A 17,578-nucleotide genomic window follows, 5' to 3' on the forward strand; every position below is an offset into this window, starting at 1 on the left:
ATCATTTACTCAGTAACAACAATTAGCAGGTAACATGAACAAATGTATATATTCATTTCCCATTTGGCCTGAATAAGCAGTTTTGCTACACAATGCTATCCTAAGGCAGGTTTTCCTATGGCCAGGGAAAAAAGCATTTTAAATAGTCCATCTTTCTAAAATTCAAGTGACTATTCCTAAGCAGGTATTTAGAAAGGAATTGGAACAATTAAGGCTTAATTAGGATGAGAACAAAAACAAAACACCACAATTACAAAAGAACATTTAAACAGGAAAATAAGGCAACTATACATAAAAAATTATACATGTACACACACTGTATCAAAATACTTTTTCTATTTTGGTAACCAAATTTTGGAGACTAAAAACAAACTAATTCAAGCATTCCTAAATATAAAAATGTCAAGTCTATATTTATTAAAAAAAAGATAGTATCAGTTCTGTTGAAGTAACCATATATGCACCAAGATAAATATTTGGCATTGTGAAAATGGAAAGAGGGAATAGCGTTAAATTTCCTCAATATTATCATTCCTTAAATAAACTTTTTTCAGTTACTTTTTTGTCAAAAATAAGTTTACTTAGTTTTAAATGTGAGGCCAATGTGCTTTTCTTAAAAGACAAAATACTTATTAAAAATGGAAGGTATTAGGTTTACACCAGATAAAAATAATGTTTACATTTGCCTAGATGCAACAATTTAAAAAGATACAAATTCAATATATAGTAGGAAAATATGTAAAAAAAACAAAAACAAAAACACCAAAGAACCATACCCCGTTAAAAAAATAAGTGCACCTTCTATTGATTATATATCGAAAACTAAATATTCTGATTTAAAAGTAGCTTCTATAAAATGCCAAAGTAGTAGGCATTGTTTGCTTTTCTAATATAATGAATAAATAAGAAATATTTCTGTCTCAAAAGTACTATCAGTATTTCTTAGCAAAAATGTAGTATATACATAGAAAAGCAGGCTTTGATACAGGATGTTCTGCATCTAGGTTTCTGAGTTTTGATTTGCATTAAATTGTTTTCTACAACTTATAAGGACAACACACACAAAAGTAAAAAGATGAGGTAAACATCTTACACTTTTAAGAACTACTTGAAACTTAATACTTATACATTCCCAATGCCTAGGCTCTAGAATGATGTTTAAAAAGTCCTCCATAATGATGATGATATGACTTGTATCTGAACGACATAATGAGCAGCAACTTTCTTGGTCTTCCGAATAGGCAGTGATATTCTTCTGTTATTACAAAGTAATCATGACTAAGTTTTATCCAGTACTTTGCTTCAGTGCAGGTTTACATGAGGCACCAAGCTACAGTCAGAGCAGCTACAATGCCATTCAAAATTGCCATACTGTAGCCCATGTGGAAGGAATGGCCGGTCATTTTCCTAGGGGGAGAAAAAAACAGATGAAAAAAGGAAAATGTTAATTTGGTGTAACAAAGACACCATCAGTTTTTACTGAAAATGCTTACAACCTGGAAACACGTTTCCCAAACACTGTTTATATATTAATACACAAGTTAAAAAAGAATATTAGACAGCTATAGGATTAGTAAAGATGTAAGCTCTCTGTCAAAAACTGTTATCAAATATAATTTTTCAATCTCATTAATTGGAGTAAAATGCTGTTTGATCCCTGTAACTTCTTTACTGTGTTTCATAGTCACATGTGTGTACCATCACCTAATTCTAAAATATAAATCTTGTTACTACTATATTACAAGCATACTTTTTCATTTAAATTAGCACTGGTTTCCCCACTCTCTTCTTACTGCTAATTTAAAATACATATTTTTTCCAGTATTTGTCCTACTTGTACCATGTTTTCTTTAGATTACATGAAATTCTACTTTTTCTCTGAGCACTAAAAACAGCACTTGTCCATATGTAAATCATTAACAGATATGTCTATTATAAACATTACAGCTTTCAACTTAATAGGTTACTTAATTTGGGTGGCTTTCAGTGGGTTCCCAGGTGTCAGTAAAGACACTGTTTTATGATTACTATGAGGGCCAGCTAGCTCATGTGCACAGACTTTCCATGACATTTGTTCCCTTGATCGTGGAGCAATTTTACTTATTTTACTACATTTTCTTAACATTCTTTACACTAACTCTACTGCAGTTAATATTCTTTGCTTATCCTAATAAGGATGAGACATGCTAAGAAGAATAGAAGGTAGTGTCCAATTGGTGTCAAGAGGGAGAAAAGAATCTTCTCTGGAACAATCCAAATCGAGGACATAGAGGGAGGTATACTAGTAGTAGTAAGAATATCAAGTTGTTAAGTATTAAATAATAAGAGCCCTGGACTGAGAGGGTTACCATGCCCCTAGTCCTCTTTAATCACAGATCAAAGCCAGGCAAGTATTTAGATAAAAATTAACATCTGAAGAGCACCTTATTATAATGATTCCAGTCCAGTAAAATCAGGAGTAAAGACTAAAGAATTTACACTTTTCGAAGAACAGCCCCTTTGCATTCACCTGGGACTACAGAAGACTTGTATTCTGAGAGCCTCCTATTTTGGTCATGGGAGTTATTACTCTCTCCACTCGGTCCTTCTCATCTGGGACTACTTTAAGATACTTCTCATTTGCTCATAAGGGCTATTCTACCTAGCTGTATAACCTACTATTTGGTAAAATAAAACAGGTAACACTAAATATTTTGCCCCTTTAAGAAAAAGAAATTCCTCTCACAAAAACTGGTGAACAGAAATCTAATTTTAACTGTCAACATTATCATTCATTGTAAAAACAAAACAAAACCTATCACTGACCTAAGAATATTTAAATTCACACTAACAAAGATAATCATGGAATAGAATTTCAGGACTTTATTGTTCTCTTTTACTAGTTTGAGACCCCACATTCCAATAAAAATAGAAAAATCTCTAAAGTACAGCTTATCAGACATTAGGAAATTATAATACTACAATGCTGACATAATTGAATTTTACTGAGATGTACAAGCTCAAATGCTCAGTGGCTTTCACAAACCAGTAAAACAATGAATTTTAATAACATTGAAGAAATACTCCAGAGCTGTGGTTCTTATTCTCTCTACCACCTCAGACATACCATGCTCCCACTGCGAACACTGTAGCGGTTCATGAATGTACTGCCAGGCAAGGGACTTAAAATATTTGAGGAATTTCTAGTTTAAAACTGCTTTTTAAATTCACATGATTTTCCTCCCTGAAGAAGATATACAGAACCCTTGGCAGGTTTTCTCTTCTATGACCTACTTGTGACCTTTGAAGTCCTGTAAAAAACTGAAGGTACTTTAATTCCCCTTTGTCAAATACTCCATAAGATGTTATGGAAAAACCTGAACAAACTTTTGGCCAACCCAATACAATGAAAACTAACATGTGACTTCATTTAACATACAAATTCAAAAATTTAAGACCTGACTATTCATTTGACCATTTAAAAATAAATACAGAAACACACAGAGACCTCAATGACAAAACCAGGATCCTTCCTAAAGTAAATGTTAGAATTCCCAACTGTGGATTTTATTATGCTGAGAACAGTTCTATTCCACTGCAATACATTTCTGAAATCAAAACGGAAATGGGAAACATTGAATAAGAAAAAATACTAGAAAAAAATATGGTTACAAAGCAAAGCTCATAATAATGCAACTCTTTCTATATCCTAAAAGATTAGTTATAAGAAGGTACTATCTTGTTTTGGTTCTAAAGAATTCCTAATAATAAAGAATCCTACAAAAAGGTACTCATGTGAATCCTATTAGTGGTTAAGAGTCTTTGAGAGACAGTTTTGAGGGCCAGCTTTGCCACTTTCAGGGTGTATGAAGCCAGAATTTGACCACTGAGCCTCAATTTCCCAAAATAGAAATAAAAAGAAAGTCTACTCTTACATAAAGTTATGAGAATCAGGTATCTGGCACATACCAAATAATCAATAAATGTTAGCCACTATCTACTATGGAAAAGAAAGCTTAGCTATAGATGAGATTTTGAAAAATTCTTTTGATCTTCTACTTCAATTCCTGCTTCTAAGTAAAACACCTAAATCTAGACCCAACCCAAATCAAAACAGAGGAACAAGAACATACAAGCACACTCAAGAGGTGGAGGGAAGAAAGAGACTGAAGAACTACAGGTCTGTGTTTGTGTGTGCATTTCTGCTTGGTATTACCCTCTTCCAAAAAGTTCATAATCACTTCTCCCTTTATAATTCACAAGGGAACTCAAGACTTCCACTATTTAGATCTAGATTTTGTAGTCTGGAAATGTGCTTTCTAGCAATATAGTTATATTGATATCTAACAAACTTGTAAAGTGACTAAATCATGGAAGAACTATACCTTAATTATTTTCATTTATTCAGGAATGGAATACATTTCAAATTTAAGATTCAAATTAATTCAGTGATTCTGGCAATTGGTGGGCTGCCGTCTATGGGGTCGCAGAGGGTCGGACACGACTGAAGTGACTTAGCAGCAGCAGCAGTCTTACTTTTAAACTACAAATTAAAGCACTGAATAAGCCACTACCATAAGTCTCAAATAAATTACCTTTGTTTATTTCAGAGAGAGACCAAACAGACTGGCAGCTCTCTTTTCATGTTTTGTATTTACTGCTTTCCCTCTAATCATGCTCTGGTTGACTCCTAACTGAATCTCCGTACTACACAGTGCTGTGCTTAGTCACCCAGTCGTGTCCAACTCTTTGTGGTCCCATGGGCTGGGGCCTGCCAGGCTCCTCTGTCCGTAGGGATTCTCTAGGTAAGAACAGTGGAGCGGGTTGCCATGCCTTCCTCTAAGGGACCTTTCCAATCCAAGGATCAAACCCAGGTCTCCCTCATTGCGGGTGGATTCTTTACTGTCTGAGCCAATACTACACAGTGGTCTTCACTTTCTTGAAGTCTTCATTCGTATACCATATTAATTCCTATATTTCCTTTCCCTCACATATATTCCACATTTCAAACACGCTTCTTATGACAGAACTCTTTCAATTTAATACAGTAACGTCACTGCCAACTGATTTTGCTCTGAGCAGAAAGCTCTCTGCTTGCCAGTAAGAAATTATATGAAAGTCTTACAGTAACAACCAACTGGCTATTTGTCTGTGTGTCTGACTGGCTCAGCAGGAGACAGGATGACTAGCTGATACTAATCTATTCCTTCTTCACACATCTGAGCTGCCTTTTACTGCTCATTCTCTCCCTAGCCAAGACATCTCTAATGCCGAAAGAATTTTAAGCTGTGTGAGCCTGACTGGAGTAACCAGCGGTTACCTGGAATCAGAAATTCTTAACCCAAGCCCAAAATCTGAAAGAAAATAACCTCACCATATTTCAATCACTTGCAAAGCATTTCTCTTATGTTTCTTTCAGAAACACAAAATGATACAACAAATTACTTGCAAAAATTGCTGAGGAAGATGAAACTGTCAGTATTCCAATTAACTTTACCAGTGTTATTTAAGAAATAAGGGTTAGAATTTCAAAGAGAAAGCTTTCCTCCCTGAGGAAATGCTGTCTCTCATTAAGGAAAAAACAATATATATTACATTCACCATTTATACTCTAAAGTTCCGTTTTCTGTTGTTGGAGAAAAGTCTTTATGTCTTCTTCACTTTTCAAATTATTTTTTAAATTGGAGTAGAGTTGGTTTACAATGTTGTGTTAGTTTCTGCAGTACATCAAAGTGAGTCAGTTATGTATTTATACACATATATCCACTCTTTTAGATTCTATTCCTATAGGTCATTAAAGAGTACTGAAGAGTCTCCTGTGCTATACAATAGGTTCTTATAGTAGTGTGTATATGTGCCAGGTGGCGCTAGTGGTAAAGAACCTGCCTGCTAATGCAGGACAGATAAGACAGCAGTTCAATCCCTGGGTTGGGAAGATTCCCTGGAGGAGGGCATGGCAACCCACTCCAGTATTCTTGCCTGGAGAATCCCATGGACCAGAGAAGCCTGGAGGGCTACAGTCCATGGGGTTGCAAAAAGTCAGACACAACTGAATCTACTTAGCATAGCAAGCACGTGCATGTCAGTCCCAATCTCCCAATTTATCCCTCCTGCCCCCTCTCCCCCTTGGTAACTGTATTTGTTTCCTACATCTGTGACTCAATCTCTGTTTTGTAAATAGGTTCATTTGTACCGTGCTTATATTTCACATATAAGCGATATCATATGATATTTGTCTTTCTCCATCTGACTTACTTCACTTGGTATGATGGTGTCTAGGTCTATCCATGTCACTGCAAATGGCACTATTTCATTCTTTCTAATGGCCGAGTAATATATACTTACCCCATCTTCTTTATCCATTCCTCTGTCAATGGACATTTAGTTTGCTCCCATGTCCTGATTACTTAAATAGTGCTACAATGAACATGGTGGTGCATGGATCTTTTTGAATTATGGTTTTCTCTAGATTTATGTCCAGGAATGGGACTGCTGGATCATATGGTAGCTCTACTTTTAGTTTTTAAAGAAACCTCCATAGTGTTTTCCATAGTAGCTGCACCAATTTATATTCCTACCAACAGTGTAGAAGGGTTCCCTTTTCTCCACATGTTGATTTTTTGATTATGGCCATTCTAACTAGTATAAGGTGATACCTCACTGTAGTTTTGATTGGCATTTCTCTAGTAATTAGTGATGTTGAGCATCTTTTCATATGCTTTTTGACCCGCTGTATGTGTTCTTTAGAAAAATGTCTACTTGGATTTTCTGTCTACTTTTTGATTGTTTTTTTTTTGGGGGGGGATACTCAGATATATGGACTGTTTATATATTTTGAGATTAATCCCTTTTTGGTTGCTTTGTTTGCAAATATTTTCTTCTATTCTGTGGGTTTTCTTTTCATTTCCTTTATGGTTTCCTTTGCTGTGCAAAAGCTTTTAATTAGGTCCCATTTGTTCATTACTCTTGGAAGTGGATCAAAAAAGATCTTACTGCGATTTATGTCAGAGAGTGTTCTGCCTATGTTTTCCTCTAAGAGTTTTATAGTATCCAGTCTTCTATTTAGGTCTTTAATCCACTGAGTTTATTTTTGTATATGGTGGTAGAGAATGTTCTAATTTCATTCTTTTATATGTATCTGTCCAGTTATCCCAGCACTATTTACTGAACGCACTGTTTTCCTCCACTGTATATTCTCGCCGCCTGTCATGGACTCAGTGACTCAAAGTGCATGGCTTTACCTCTGCGGTTTCTATCCTGCTCCACTGATCTGTATTTCTGTGTTCTGTGCCACTATCATTTCTGTTTTGATTAAAGTTCTTTATTTTATAATTTTCTTCTCTTTCCATTAAACTTCACCAAAATTTATAGGATGAGTTCTTTATACCAGGCAATATACATGGGAGACAAGGATGTGTCTATTGACATAGTGTGCTAAGAGTTAAAAGTTCTGCAGACAGCATTACTTAGAAGACAAAGCGCTGTTTGGTTTGTAGAAGGGGAGAGACTTTAATTTTAAAAGAACAGTCAGTATCTGAGCTAAAATTGACTATGATGAATTCAGCATTCTAAACAAATAACAATATGTGCAGGCGCAACACATAGAGAATGCAGGAAATGGTTAATAGTTTATCATGGTGAGAGAGAAGGACTTGGAAAACTAACTCTCCTTCCATGGGGTGGAGGTGGAGGGGTTAAACCTGGCTCTGATATTTATAGGACTACTTCAGCCTCCTTGAAAATCTAATTCCCATCTTTAAAGTAAGGTTAATAATTCCTCTCTTTAGTGCTCCTGTGAAGACTGAGATAATATTAACAAGTACTTGTTGCAGTGTCTTGAATGTACTGAGCACACAATCATTAACACAATAAATGTCAACCATTATTTTTCATGCTGGACTGGCTAGAGTTAATGAGAGAGAAGGAAGAACTGAAGGTGAGGGCAGACTTCCCACTTTACTGGCTGGATGAAACATCACTCACCATGATAGGGAACCCGAAATACAGGTTGATAACAAAGTGGGAAACTTTTAGATGTGTTAAACTGCAAATACCTATTGGACACTGAAGTAAAAACTCCTAGTAAGCAACAGGAAATACAAATGAATATTAAAAGGGAGGTTCTCAGGAGAGAGACTCAAGATAGGCTAGACAGACTCAGAAGTCTATTTCTCAGAATAGTAGCTTAGGAAAAGGGATTCCACAAGTGCCAAGTAGGGATCAGAAAGCTGGAAAGAAAGAACAAAACAAAACAGAAGGGAGCAGTGTCAGAGAAATTAAGAAAGAAAATCATTTTGAAAAGGAATATTTAACTTTCAAATAATGGATTGAAAGTGATTTTAAATTTTGTAATTAAGAGTTCTGCAGTCAATTTAAGGAGAAAAAATTTTAGTCTAGGTGTGACTGCACAACATATGTGGTAGCAACTATAGTTCACTGTGAAGCGGGAACTATCTCTTCTCTAGTCTTACAAGATACTTAACTATGGAGAGATTTAGGCATGAAGATTTTTTCTCTAACACAGGAGAAACTTAAATGTTTAAAAAATATCCTAAAAAGAACACTGGGTATAAAGGAAAGGCTGCAGTGAGATGGGACAATATACACAGCACAGGAAGTAGAATTAAGTTTGGGCAGGGAGAACCCTTTATCCTCTGAGATACAAAGAAAAGTGGTATGATCGAAGTGGATGTAAATTAAGTTTGTAATTAATTTCATGAAAGAGGGAGGAAGAAGCAAGAAGTTCCCTCATGATGTCATGAAACTGGAGGTGAGGTCCACTGAAGCCTAAAATGCAAAGTGAATATGTGGAATAGACACAGAAAAAAAAAACGGGACAGGGATGTAGGACGATGCGCTGCTGATCACTTCAGCTGTGTCTGACTCTGTGCAGCCCTATGGACTGTAGCCCGCCAGGCTCCTCTGTCCATGGGATTCTCCAGGCATGGATGGATAGTGCTAGCTAGTAAGATTCTAGTTCAGAATAGGAAGGTTGTGAACTTTACTTACTCAGATCTTAGTTTGGATGATTCATCTCTTAGTCTCTTCATCCTTTCTATATGGAATACCACCGCACCTGATCCACTTTAGAATGGATTTGAGGTCTTCTGCTGTTGCCAACGTTTTGCTAGCTTTGCTGCAGGCTCTCTCCTACCTGACCTTCCTTTTTTTTTTTTTTTTTTAAATTTTACTTTATTTTACTTTACAATACCTCTATAACTTTACAATTTTTCAGGGCAGGCACTTCATCCTTCCTTCTCTGCATAGGCCTGGTAAAAGGAAGCTAGTTTTACTTATAGTTCCTAACAACTGTGACCAAGTTTTGATGTATTTCATTTGGCTTCCCCTTTTAACGTTTCTATTATAATTATTTTTCTTGCCAATAATTTATTTCTCCTAGTCGATTTCTTAATCCTGAAAAACACTTACCATACTTGGGAAAAAAGTAACTTGTAGACTCACAATCTAAAAGAAGTGAGTAAAGTTACTACAACGGGTTTTTATAACTGTCTTGGGTTGCTGTGTGTGTGTTTGCTCAGTCATGTCCAAATCTTCACGACCCCATGGACTGTATTTTGTCAGGCTCCTCTGTCTATAGGATTTTCCAGGCAAGAATACTGTAGTGGAATATCATTTCCTTCTCCAATAACTGTCTTCAGTTCAGTTCAGTCGCTCAGTCGTGTCCGACTCCCTGCGACCCCATGAATCGCAGCACGCCAGGCCTCCCTGTTCATCACCATCTCCCGGAGTTCACTCAGACTCACGTCCATCGAGTCCGTGATGCCATCCAGCCATCTCATCCTCTGTCGTCCCCTTCTCCTCCTGCCCACAATCCCTCCCAGCATCAGAGTCTTTTCCAATGAGTCAACTCTTCTCATGAGGTGGCCAAAGTACTGGAGCTTCAGCTTTAGCATCATTCCTTCCAAAGAAATCCCAGGGCTGATCTCCTTCAGAATGGACTGGTTGGATCTCCTTGCAGTCCAAGGGACGCTCAAGAGTCTTCTCCAACACCACAGTTCAAAAGCATCAATTCTTCAGCGCTCAGCCTTCTTCACAGTCCAACTCTCACATCCATACATGACCACAGGAAAAACCATAGCCTTGACTAGACAGACCTTAGTTGGCAAAGTAATGTCTCTGCTTTTGAATATACTATCTAAGTTGGTCATAACTTTTCTTCCAAGGAGTAAGCGTCTTACTTTGTTATAATTTTAAACATCCTCAAGCTGTAAGCTTTCTTGTTTGTTCAAATGGCCTTTAGAGGACCCTTTATCACTACTTTATCATCATTTATTCACTAAAACTTAGATGTTCAGTAAAAGTTAATACATTTACCATTTAAGTGTGAAGGAATTATTATGGGCTTCCCTTGCAGCTCAGTTGGGAAAGAATCCACCTGCAATACGGGAGACCTGGGTTAGATCCCTGGGTTGGGAAGACCTCCTGAAGAAGGGAAAGGCTACTCACTCCAGTATTCCATCCATGGGGAAGTAATTATTATAAATTAATGTAAAATGGGACTTTAAAAAAAGTGTGTCATATCCTGACAACTATAAAACTGAGCTGAACAGACAAGTCCACTTGATCTTATAAACATATATGTGTGTGTATACACATATATTTCTCAGATTTTTAGAAACTCTATAAGCAATGTCTAATTTCAGAGTGGTCCTCTAAGGAAGGCTTAGCAAACTAGGACACACCTGTCCTGCCACCTGTTTCTTTTTATTGGAACATAGTCTCAGTCATTCCTTTATGTGCTGTCTTTGGGTGCTTTGGTGCTACAGTGGCAGAGCTGAAGAGTTGTGACAGGGACCACATGGCCCACAAAGCCAAAATACTACTTGGTACTATACAGAAAAAGTCTGCCAACTTTTGTCCTAAAGCCTTCCTATTCAAAGTATAATCCACAGATTAGCAATATACTAGCCTTGCTTGGGAATTCCTTAGAAATTCAGAATTTCAGAATGTACCCCGACATACTGAATCAAAATTTCTCTTCAGCCAGAACCTCTAGTGACTCTAAAAACCTCAAAGTAAATACTATTACTGTTTGGAAATATATAAATTAGCAAAGACACTTCCTAGAAGATTATCACTTCAGAAACCTATCCCACTTCAAAAATCTATCCCAATTGCTTTCCACTTGAAAGCTTCAAAGTTACTACAGTTTTAAACAAAAAAATAAGTAAGTTGAACAATGATAAAACGTATTTGTTTCACTTTATCATTATGTTCCTAAAACAGATTTTGACTTCTTTAGAATGTTATAACACAGATAACTCGAATAAGAAATCAAGTAAGAAACTATGCAGAAGTTAAAAAAAAAAATTCTCCCATTTGTCCCTCTCTTGTTTTTGTGTATATTTACATTGCTAAGACAGTGGCTACACATTGGATGCACTGTACAACTGTACATGTATATATACATTTGTATTTCTTTTGCCTTAAAAAAAATACATTTCAAAGTAATCTGTCAGGAGAAAATACAGCAAAATATTTTTAGAATGAAGTGCCAGAGAATAAGACTAAAACTATCATATTAGCTAGTTTAACAGATTATAAGTCTAACCCCTCAAGAAAATCAGAGATACCAAGGGAATATGTCATGCAAAGATGGGCTCAATAAAGGACAGAAATGGTAGGGACCTAATAGAAGCAGGAGATATTAAGAAGGGGTGGCAAGAATACACAGAAGAACTGTACAAAAAAGATCATGACCACGATAATCACGATGGTGTGATCACACACCTAGAGCCAGACATCCTGGAATGTGAAGTCAAGTGGGCCTTAGGAAGCATCACTACGAACAAAGCCAGCGGAGGTGATGGAATTCCAGTTAAGCTATTTCAAATCCTGAAGAATGATGCTGTGGAAGTGCTGCACTCAATATGCCAGCAAATTTGGAAAACTCAGCAGTGGCCACAGGACTGGAAAAGGTCAGTTTTCATTCCAATCCAAAGAAGGTGAAGGTGAAGGTGAAGTTGCTCAGTCGTGTCCCACTCTCTGGGATCCCGTGGACTGTAGCCTACCAGGCTTCTCGGTCCACGGGATTCTCCAGGCAAGAGTACTGGAGTGATTTACCATTTCTTTCTCCAGGGGATCTTCTCGACCCAGGAGGGATCGAACCCAAGTCTCCCGCATTGGAGGCAGATGCTTTAACCTCTAAGCCACTAGGGAAGCCTAATCCAAAGAAAGGCAATGCCAAAGAAAGCTCAAACTACCGCCCAATTGCACTCATCTCACATCTAGTAAAGTCATGCTCAAAATTCTCCAAGCCAGGCTTCAACAGTACGTGAACCACGAACTTCCAGATGTTCATGCTGGATTTAGAAAAGGCAGAGGAACCAGAGATCAAATTGCCAACATCCGCTGGATCATCGAAAAAGCAAGAGAGTTCCAGAAGAACATTTACTTCTGCTTTATTGACTATGCCAAAGTCTTTGACTGTGTAGATCACAACAAACTGTGGAAAATTCTGAAAGACATGGGAATACCAGACTACCTGACCTGCCTCTTAAGATATCTGTATGTGGGATAAGAAGCAACAGTTAGAACTGGACATGGAACAACACACTGGTTCCAAATAGGAAAAGGAGTAAGTCAAAGCTGTATATTGTCACCCTGCTTATTTAACTTATATGCAGAGTACATCATGAGAAATCCTGGGCTGGATGAAGCACAAGCTGGAATCAAGATTGCTGGGAGAAATATCAAAAACCTCAGATATACAGATGATACCACCCTTATGGCAGAAAGTGAAGAACTAAAGAGCCTCTTGATGAAAGTTAAAGTGGAGAGTCCAAAAGCTGGCTTAAAGCTCAACATTCAGAAAACTAAGATCACGGCATCCAGTCCCATCACTTCATGACAAATAGATGGGGAAACAGTGGAAACAGTGTCAGACTTTATTTGGGGGGGGGGGGGGGGGGCTCCAAAATCACTGCAGATGGTGACTGCAGCCATGAAATTAAAAGACGCTTACTCCTTGGAAGTAAAGTTATGACCAACCTAGACAGCATATTAAAAAGCAGAGGCATTACTTTGCCAACAAAGGTCCGTCTAGTCAAGGCTATGGTTTTTCCAGTAGTCATGTATGGATGTGAGAGATGGACTATAAAGAAAGCTGAGCGCCAAAGAATTGATGCTTTTGAACTGTGGTGTTGGAGAAGACTCTTGAGAGTCCTTTTGACTGCAAGGAGATCCAACCAGTCCATCCTAAAGGAGATCAGTCCTGAATGTTCATTGGAAAGACTGATGTTGCAGATGAAACTCCAATACTTTGGCCATCTCATGCGAAGAGCTAACTCATTTGAAAAGACCCTGATGGTGGGAAAGACTGAAGGCAAGAGGAGAAGGTGATGATAGAGGATGAGATGGTTGGATGGCATCACTGACTTAATGGACACGAGTTTGGATAAACTGTGGGAGTTGGTGATGACAAGCAGGCCTGGCGTGCTGCAGTCCATGCGGTGGCAGAGTTGGACACAACTGACCAACTGAACTGAAGTGAACTGAAGGTGTAGTTATATTTGGGTGGAATGATGTATTTCCAGTGCATATACCACACCATATACACACATATGCATGTCTAGAGTCATATGGTTTTAGTAATCAAGGTTACAGAAATAATTATTTTAAAATATGTGCTATGTGATTATACTTGTATCAAAACAGGAATATTTACATATATATAGTTTTTTTAAATCTGAAGTATCTGCAGTCTGTTCACATTGGTTAATTCAGTATTATTCAAAATAAGATTTTGCAGCAGTTAACTAAGTTATACAATTCTGTGCTACATGTATTAATTCTATAATCATAAAAAAATCAATAAAGAGAAATTTTAAATCAGTCACTGTCCTAGCAGATAAATTTCTCAATTACTACTTGAAATAGAAATGCTATTAAAATATAAAGCATTAGAATACGACTGTGCACTGACTTCAAGGTTTCACGATAATCCTAAGGATCATCTTGAAAAGCATTTACTTAAAAGATGTGAGGGGGGGGAAATATATATATATATACATGTAATGTTGAGCTATAATGCATCATTCTTAAAAATATATGGGCTTCTGAGGTGGTGCTAGTGATAAAGAACCTGTCTGCCAGTACAGGGAATGTAAGAGGTATGTTCAATCCCTGGGTCGGAAAGATCCCCTGAAAAGAGGGTCTGGCAACCCACTCCAGTATGCTAGCCTGGAGAATCCCATAGACAGAGAAGCCATTTTGAGCATTTACTCCATTGTGTCATTAGCCTGGTAATTAGGCTAATGATGTGCATTAGGAGTAAGTATTAGTTATAAAGTGGCTACCATTTTAATGAAGCAAGTTGGTTTATCAATCTACACAATGGTAGACTATGTTATAATACAATTCAAATTTCAACTTTAAGCAGCTCCTCATTTTTTAAAAAAGGATTTTCTTTTTCCTTAGTTTCCCAGCTATACTGCCAACTTCTCTAGTCCTTATGATGTCTTTAATCACTTCTGGATCTCCATTCTATAATAATCTATGCCTCATCTAGAATTTTACCAACTAGAAATTTTAACTGAATCACAACCTATGTTTTGCTGGTGTGATATTAACTAACATAATAACATACAAGCACTGAAAGATCCTAACAATGAGCTGAGTTCTTTAACATGGAATTAAAATGTATGCATTTATTTCTCATTGTATTAGTTTCCTGAAAATTAAAGAGAAATAAATGTATATCTGGTTGGATGAAACTGCATACTAACTTACAGTCTAGTTTACTTATATATAGCAATCTTTTGTTACTGTTTAACTGTTAAGTCCTGTCCCACGCTTTGGCGACCCCACAAATTGCAGCCCACGTGGTTCCTCTGTTCATGGGATATCCCAGGCAAGAATACTGGAGTGAGGTGCCAGGTTGCCATTTCCTTCTCCAGGGATCTTCTCGACCTCGGGATTGAACCTGCGTCTCCTACATTATTAGCAGATTCTTTATCAATGAGCCAACAGGAAAGCCATATAGCAGTTTACTTGGTTGCTAACTGAACTAAACATGTTAACTTTATTCATCAGTGGATCGAGGTAGAAAAATGGCTAAGGACATCTATCTGTCCTGGATACTGTCCTTAGTTAGACAAAGTCCTTATTTGTTAGAAAGTTAGGCCAAACAGTATAAAAAAAAAAGGGATTCCCAAGACCTTAGATTTCATAAGTCAGTTTAAAAATAACACGATGTTTTGTTGACAAACTTGTTTTGCCAAGAACAAGGTTTAAAAACCACTACCATGTACTATTAGCATTATTTAATACAAGAAAGAGCATATTACTATCAAAAGAACAGAAAGGGGAAAAAATTTAAAGGATAAAAATCTAGAGATAAATAACAATTACTCAAGAAAAGATAATTTGTAACCAGTGGTAGGCCACAGTCAGACATCCAGCTTGAATTAAGGAAAGGAAAGAAAAGCTCTGGGACTGTATCAGATTTATCATCTGATGTATCTGTTGCTTTACGTGGTAAACATATTTATTGCCTATGAGTGTAGATATCACTGCTTTCAATCCCATTTTGGAGAGGAGGAAATTAAGGTTCAGAGATACCAACTGACTTGCTCAAAAGTTCTTCTGAGTAGTATATGGTATAGCCTGCATTTGGAAGTTGCTCCTGACTTATAAGCTCTTTATAACATACCAAGCTGACTCGTAATTTATGTAGATTGTTGAACACATATAAAGGGTTTGAAGTATAATATTACCAAGTGCTATCTCTTAGGTATTTCTTATCCATGCTATTCTGTGCATATGGACACCCGTGTCTATTCAGCAACCCATACATAACACATTGTAAATCTGTGTAAGCAAAAGCCATAGCAAATAGGTGCAAAGCAAACAGCAGCTATATTACTTTATGAAAGCAACAAAGAAACCAAGAATATTTAATATGATTTCTTACAGGATTTTGTTACATCTATTTAAGTCTCCATTCAGAATTTTAATGGAATATATAAGACATGCATATATTTTAACCCTTCAAGAAGCCTCTGTGCAGTGCCATCAATATATTCATTAATAGTGACAGCTTTACAACTGATGGCTCCAAACAGTCCCTAGAATGAAGATAATGAATAACGAAAAGATAAATAATGAAACTTCATGTTACTCAAATAGCAAGGCCAAGTTCTTGGTCTGTCTCTCTTGTCAGTAGCTTCTCTCCAACTGCAATTAGCCATCTGACATCTGTTTCATTAGCCCATGGCAATAAAGAATATCTGATCTCACAAAGCGGCAACTCTCCAAAGTCTGTATAAAAGAGTCACACCATCAATTTATTGTGTTCAATGTTAAATCTTGTGTGCTTGGAAAAGAAACTTCCAATTTAAATACTAAATCACCTACTTGTCTTGATCTTCAAGACTTATATTACTGATCAAGAACTCATAACCTCATTTCTATTATGATTTTACTATTTTGTTTGTACTATATCTTAACCTGTAAGAAAAATAACGGCCCCAGTATTAAGAACAAGAACTTAGAGAAAACCCTTTCACATACAAATGTAGTAGAGATTTAAATATTTCAGCATCTGAATATATCCAGAACATTACACAGGAAGTAACACGTGAGATGTGTGAATTTTCATTCTGTAAAAGTTACCAAAAACAGTTTACCAAAAAGCAATTCAAATGAAAATCAATTGTTCACTTTTCCTTCTTCTAATTTAATCTGCAAATACCAAATACCATTGCAACACAATTAAAAAAAAAAAAAAAGGCTGTTCAGAAATGTTTAAATTGAATTAAAAGTATGTGTTTGTTGAAACTGAGTGTCCTAATATTCACAAATATCATTTGTGACTGGAAGAAGCAGAAAGGTGGATAACTCAGTGATCCAGACAAAAAAACCAACAGCACCAGGAAGACAGTAGTTTGTATATTCAGTATAGACTGCCAATCAAATTCTATATATTTTAACATTTTAGGAAATGCACAGATGTGACCATTTGAGAGGCATCTACAGTACAAATGAAACAAAAGGGAGGGGGAAGGGAACAACCTTTAAAACAATGATATGGCCATAGGACAAGACAAAAACTAGTTAGAACCAACTAGGTCCAAGATGGCAGAAGATTGAACCTCATCATATATTCCTGTAATACCTTAGTATCTAAATGATGCCCCCACCAGCCCCATGACAGTTCTGAGGCTAACATACAAGGTCAAGAAGTAGGTGGTGGCCTAATCTTGAAGTTGCTGCACCTTCCCCAAATTAATTGGGATAATCCTCCCACTCATTAGCCTATGAAATTACTCAGCCCATAAAAAATAACCACACCATATTTCGAGGTTCTCTCACCTTCTGAGACAGCCCATACTCTGCAGAGTGGTGCTGTTGTTCAGTAACTAAGTCATGTCTGACTCCTTGCAACTTTATGGACTGTAGCAGACCAGGCCCCCCTGTTCTTCACTATGTCTCGGAGTTCGCTCAGATTTACTTCCATTGAGTCAGTGATGCTCTTTAAGCATCTCATCTTCTGCTGCCCCCTTCTTTTGCTTCCCTCATAGCTTAGTTGGTAAAGAATCCACCTGCAATGCAGGAGACCCCGGTTCAATTCCTGGGT

General features: G+C 37.0%; 1 protein-coding gene across 1 annotated transcript in view; it reads right to left on the reverse strand.

Annotated features, from left to right (window-relative positions):
• Positions 1–852: 852 nt before the first annotated feature.
• ARL6IP6 (ADP ribosylation factor like GTPase 6 interacting protein 6) overlaps positions 853–17,578 on the reverse strand; it is a 36,949-nt gene continuing 20,223 nt past the window's right edge. The window contains exon 4 of the mRNA XM_052635804.1: positions 853–1,407. Coding sequence (XP_052491764.1) covers positions 1,314–1,407 — 94 coding nt within the window. The 3' untranslated portion in view covers positions 853–1,313. The remainder of the gene's footprint in view (positions 1,408–17,578) is intronic.

Source organism: Budorcas taxicolor, chromosome 2 (genome assembly GCF_023091745.1).
Source record: "Budorcas taxicolor isolate Tak-1 chromosome 2, Takin1.1, whole genome shotgun sequence".
Classification (NCBI taxonomy): Eukaryota; Metazoa; Chordata; class Mammalia; order Artiodactyla; family Bovidae; genus Budorcas; species Budorcas taxicolor.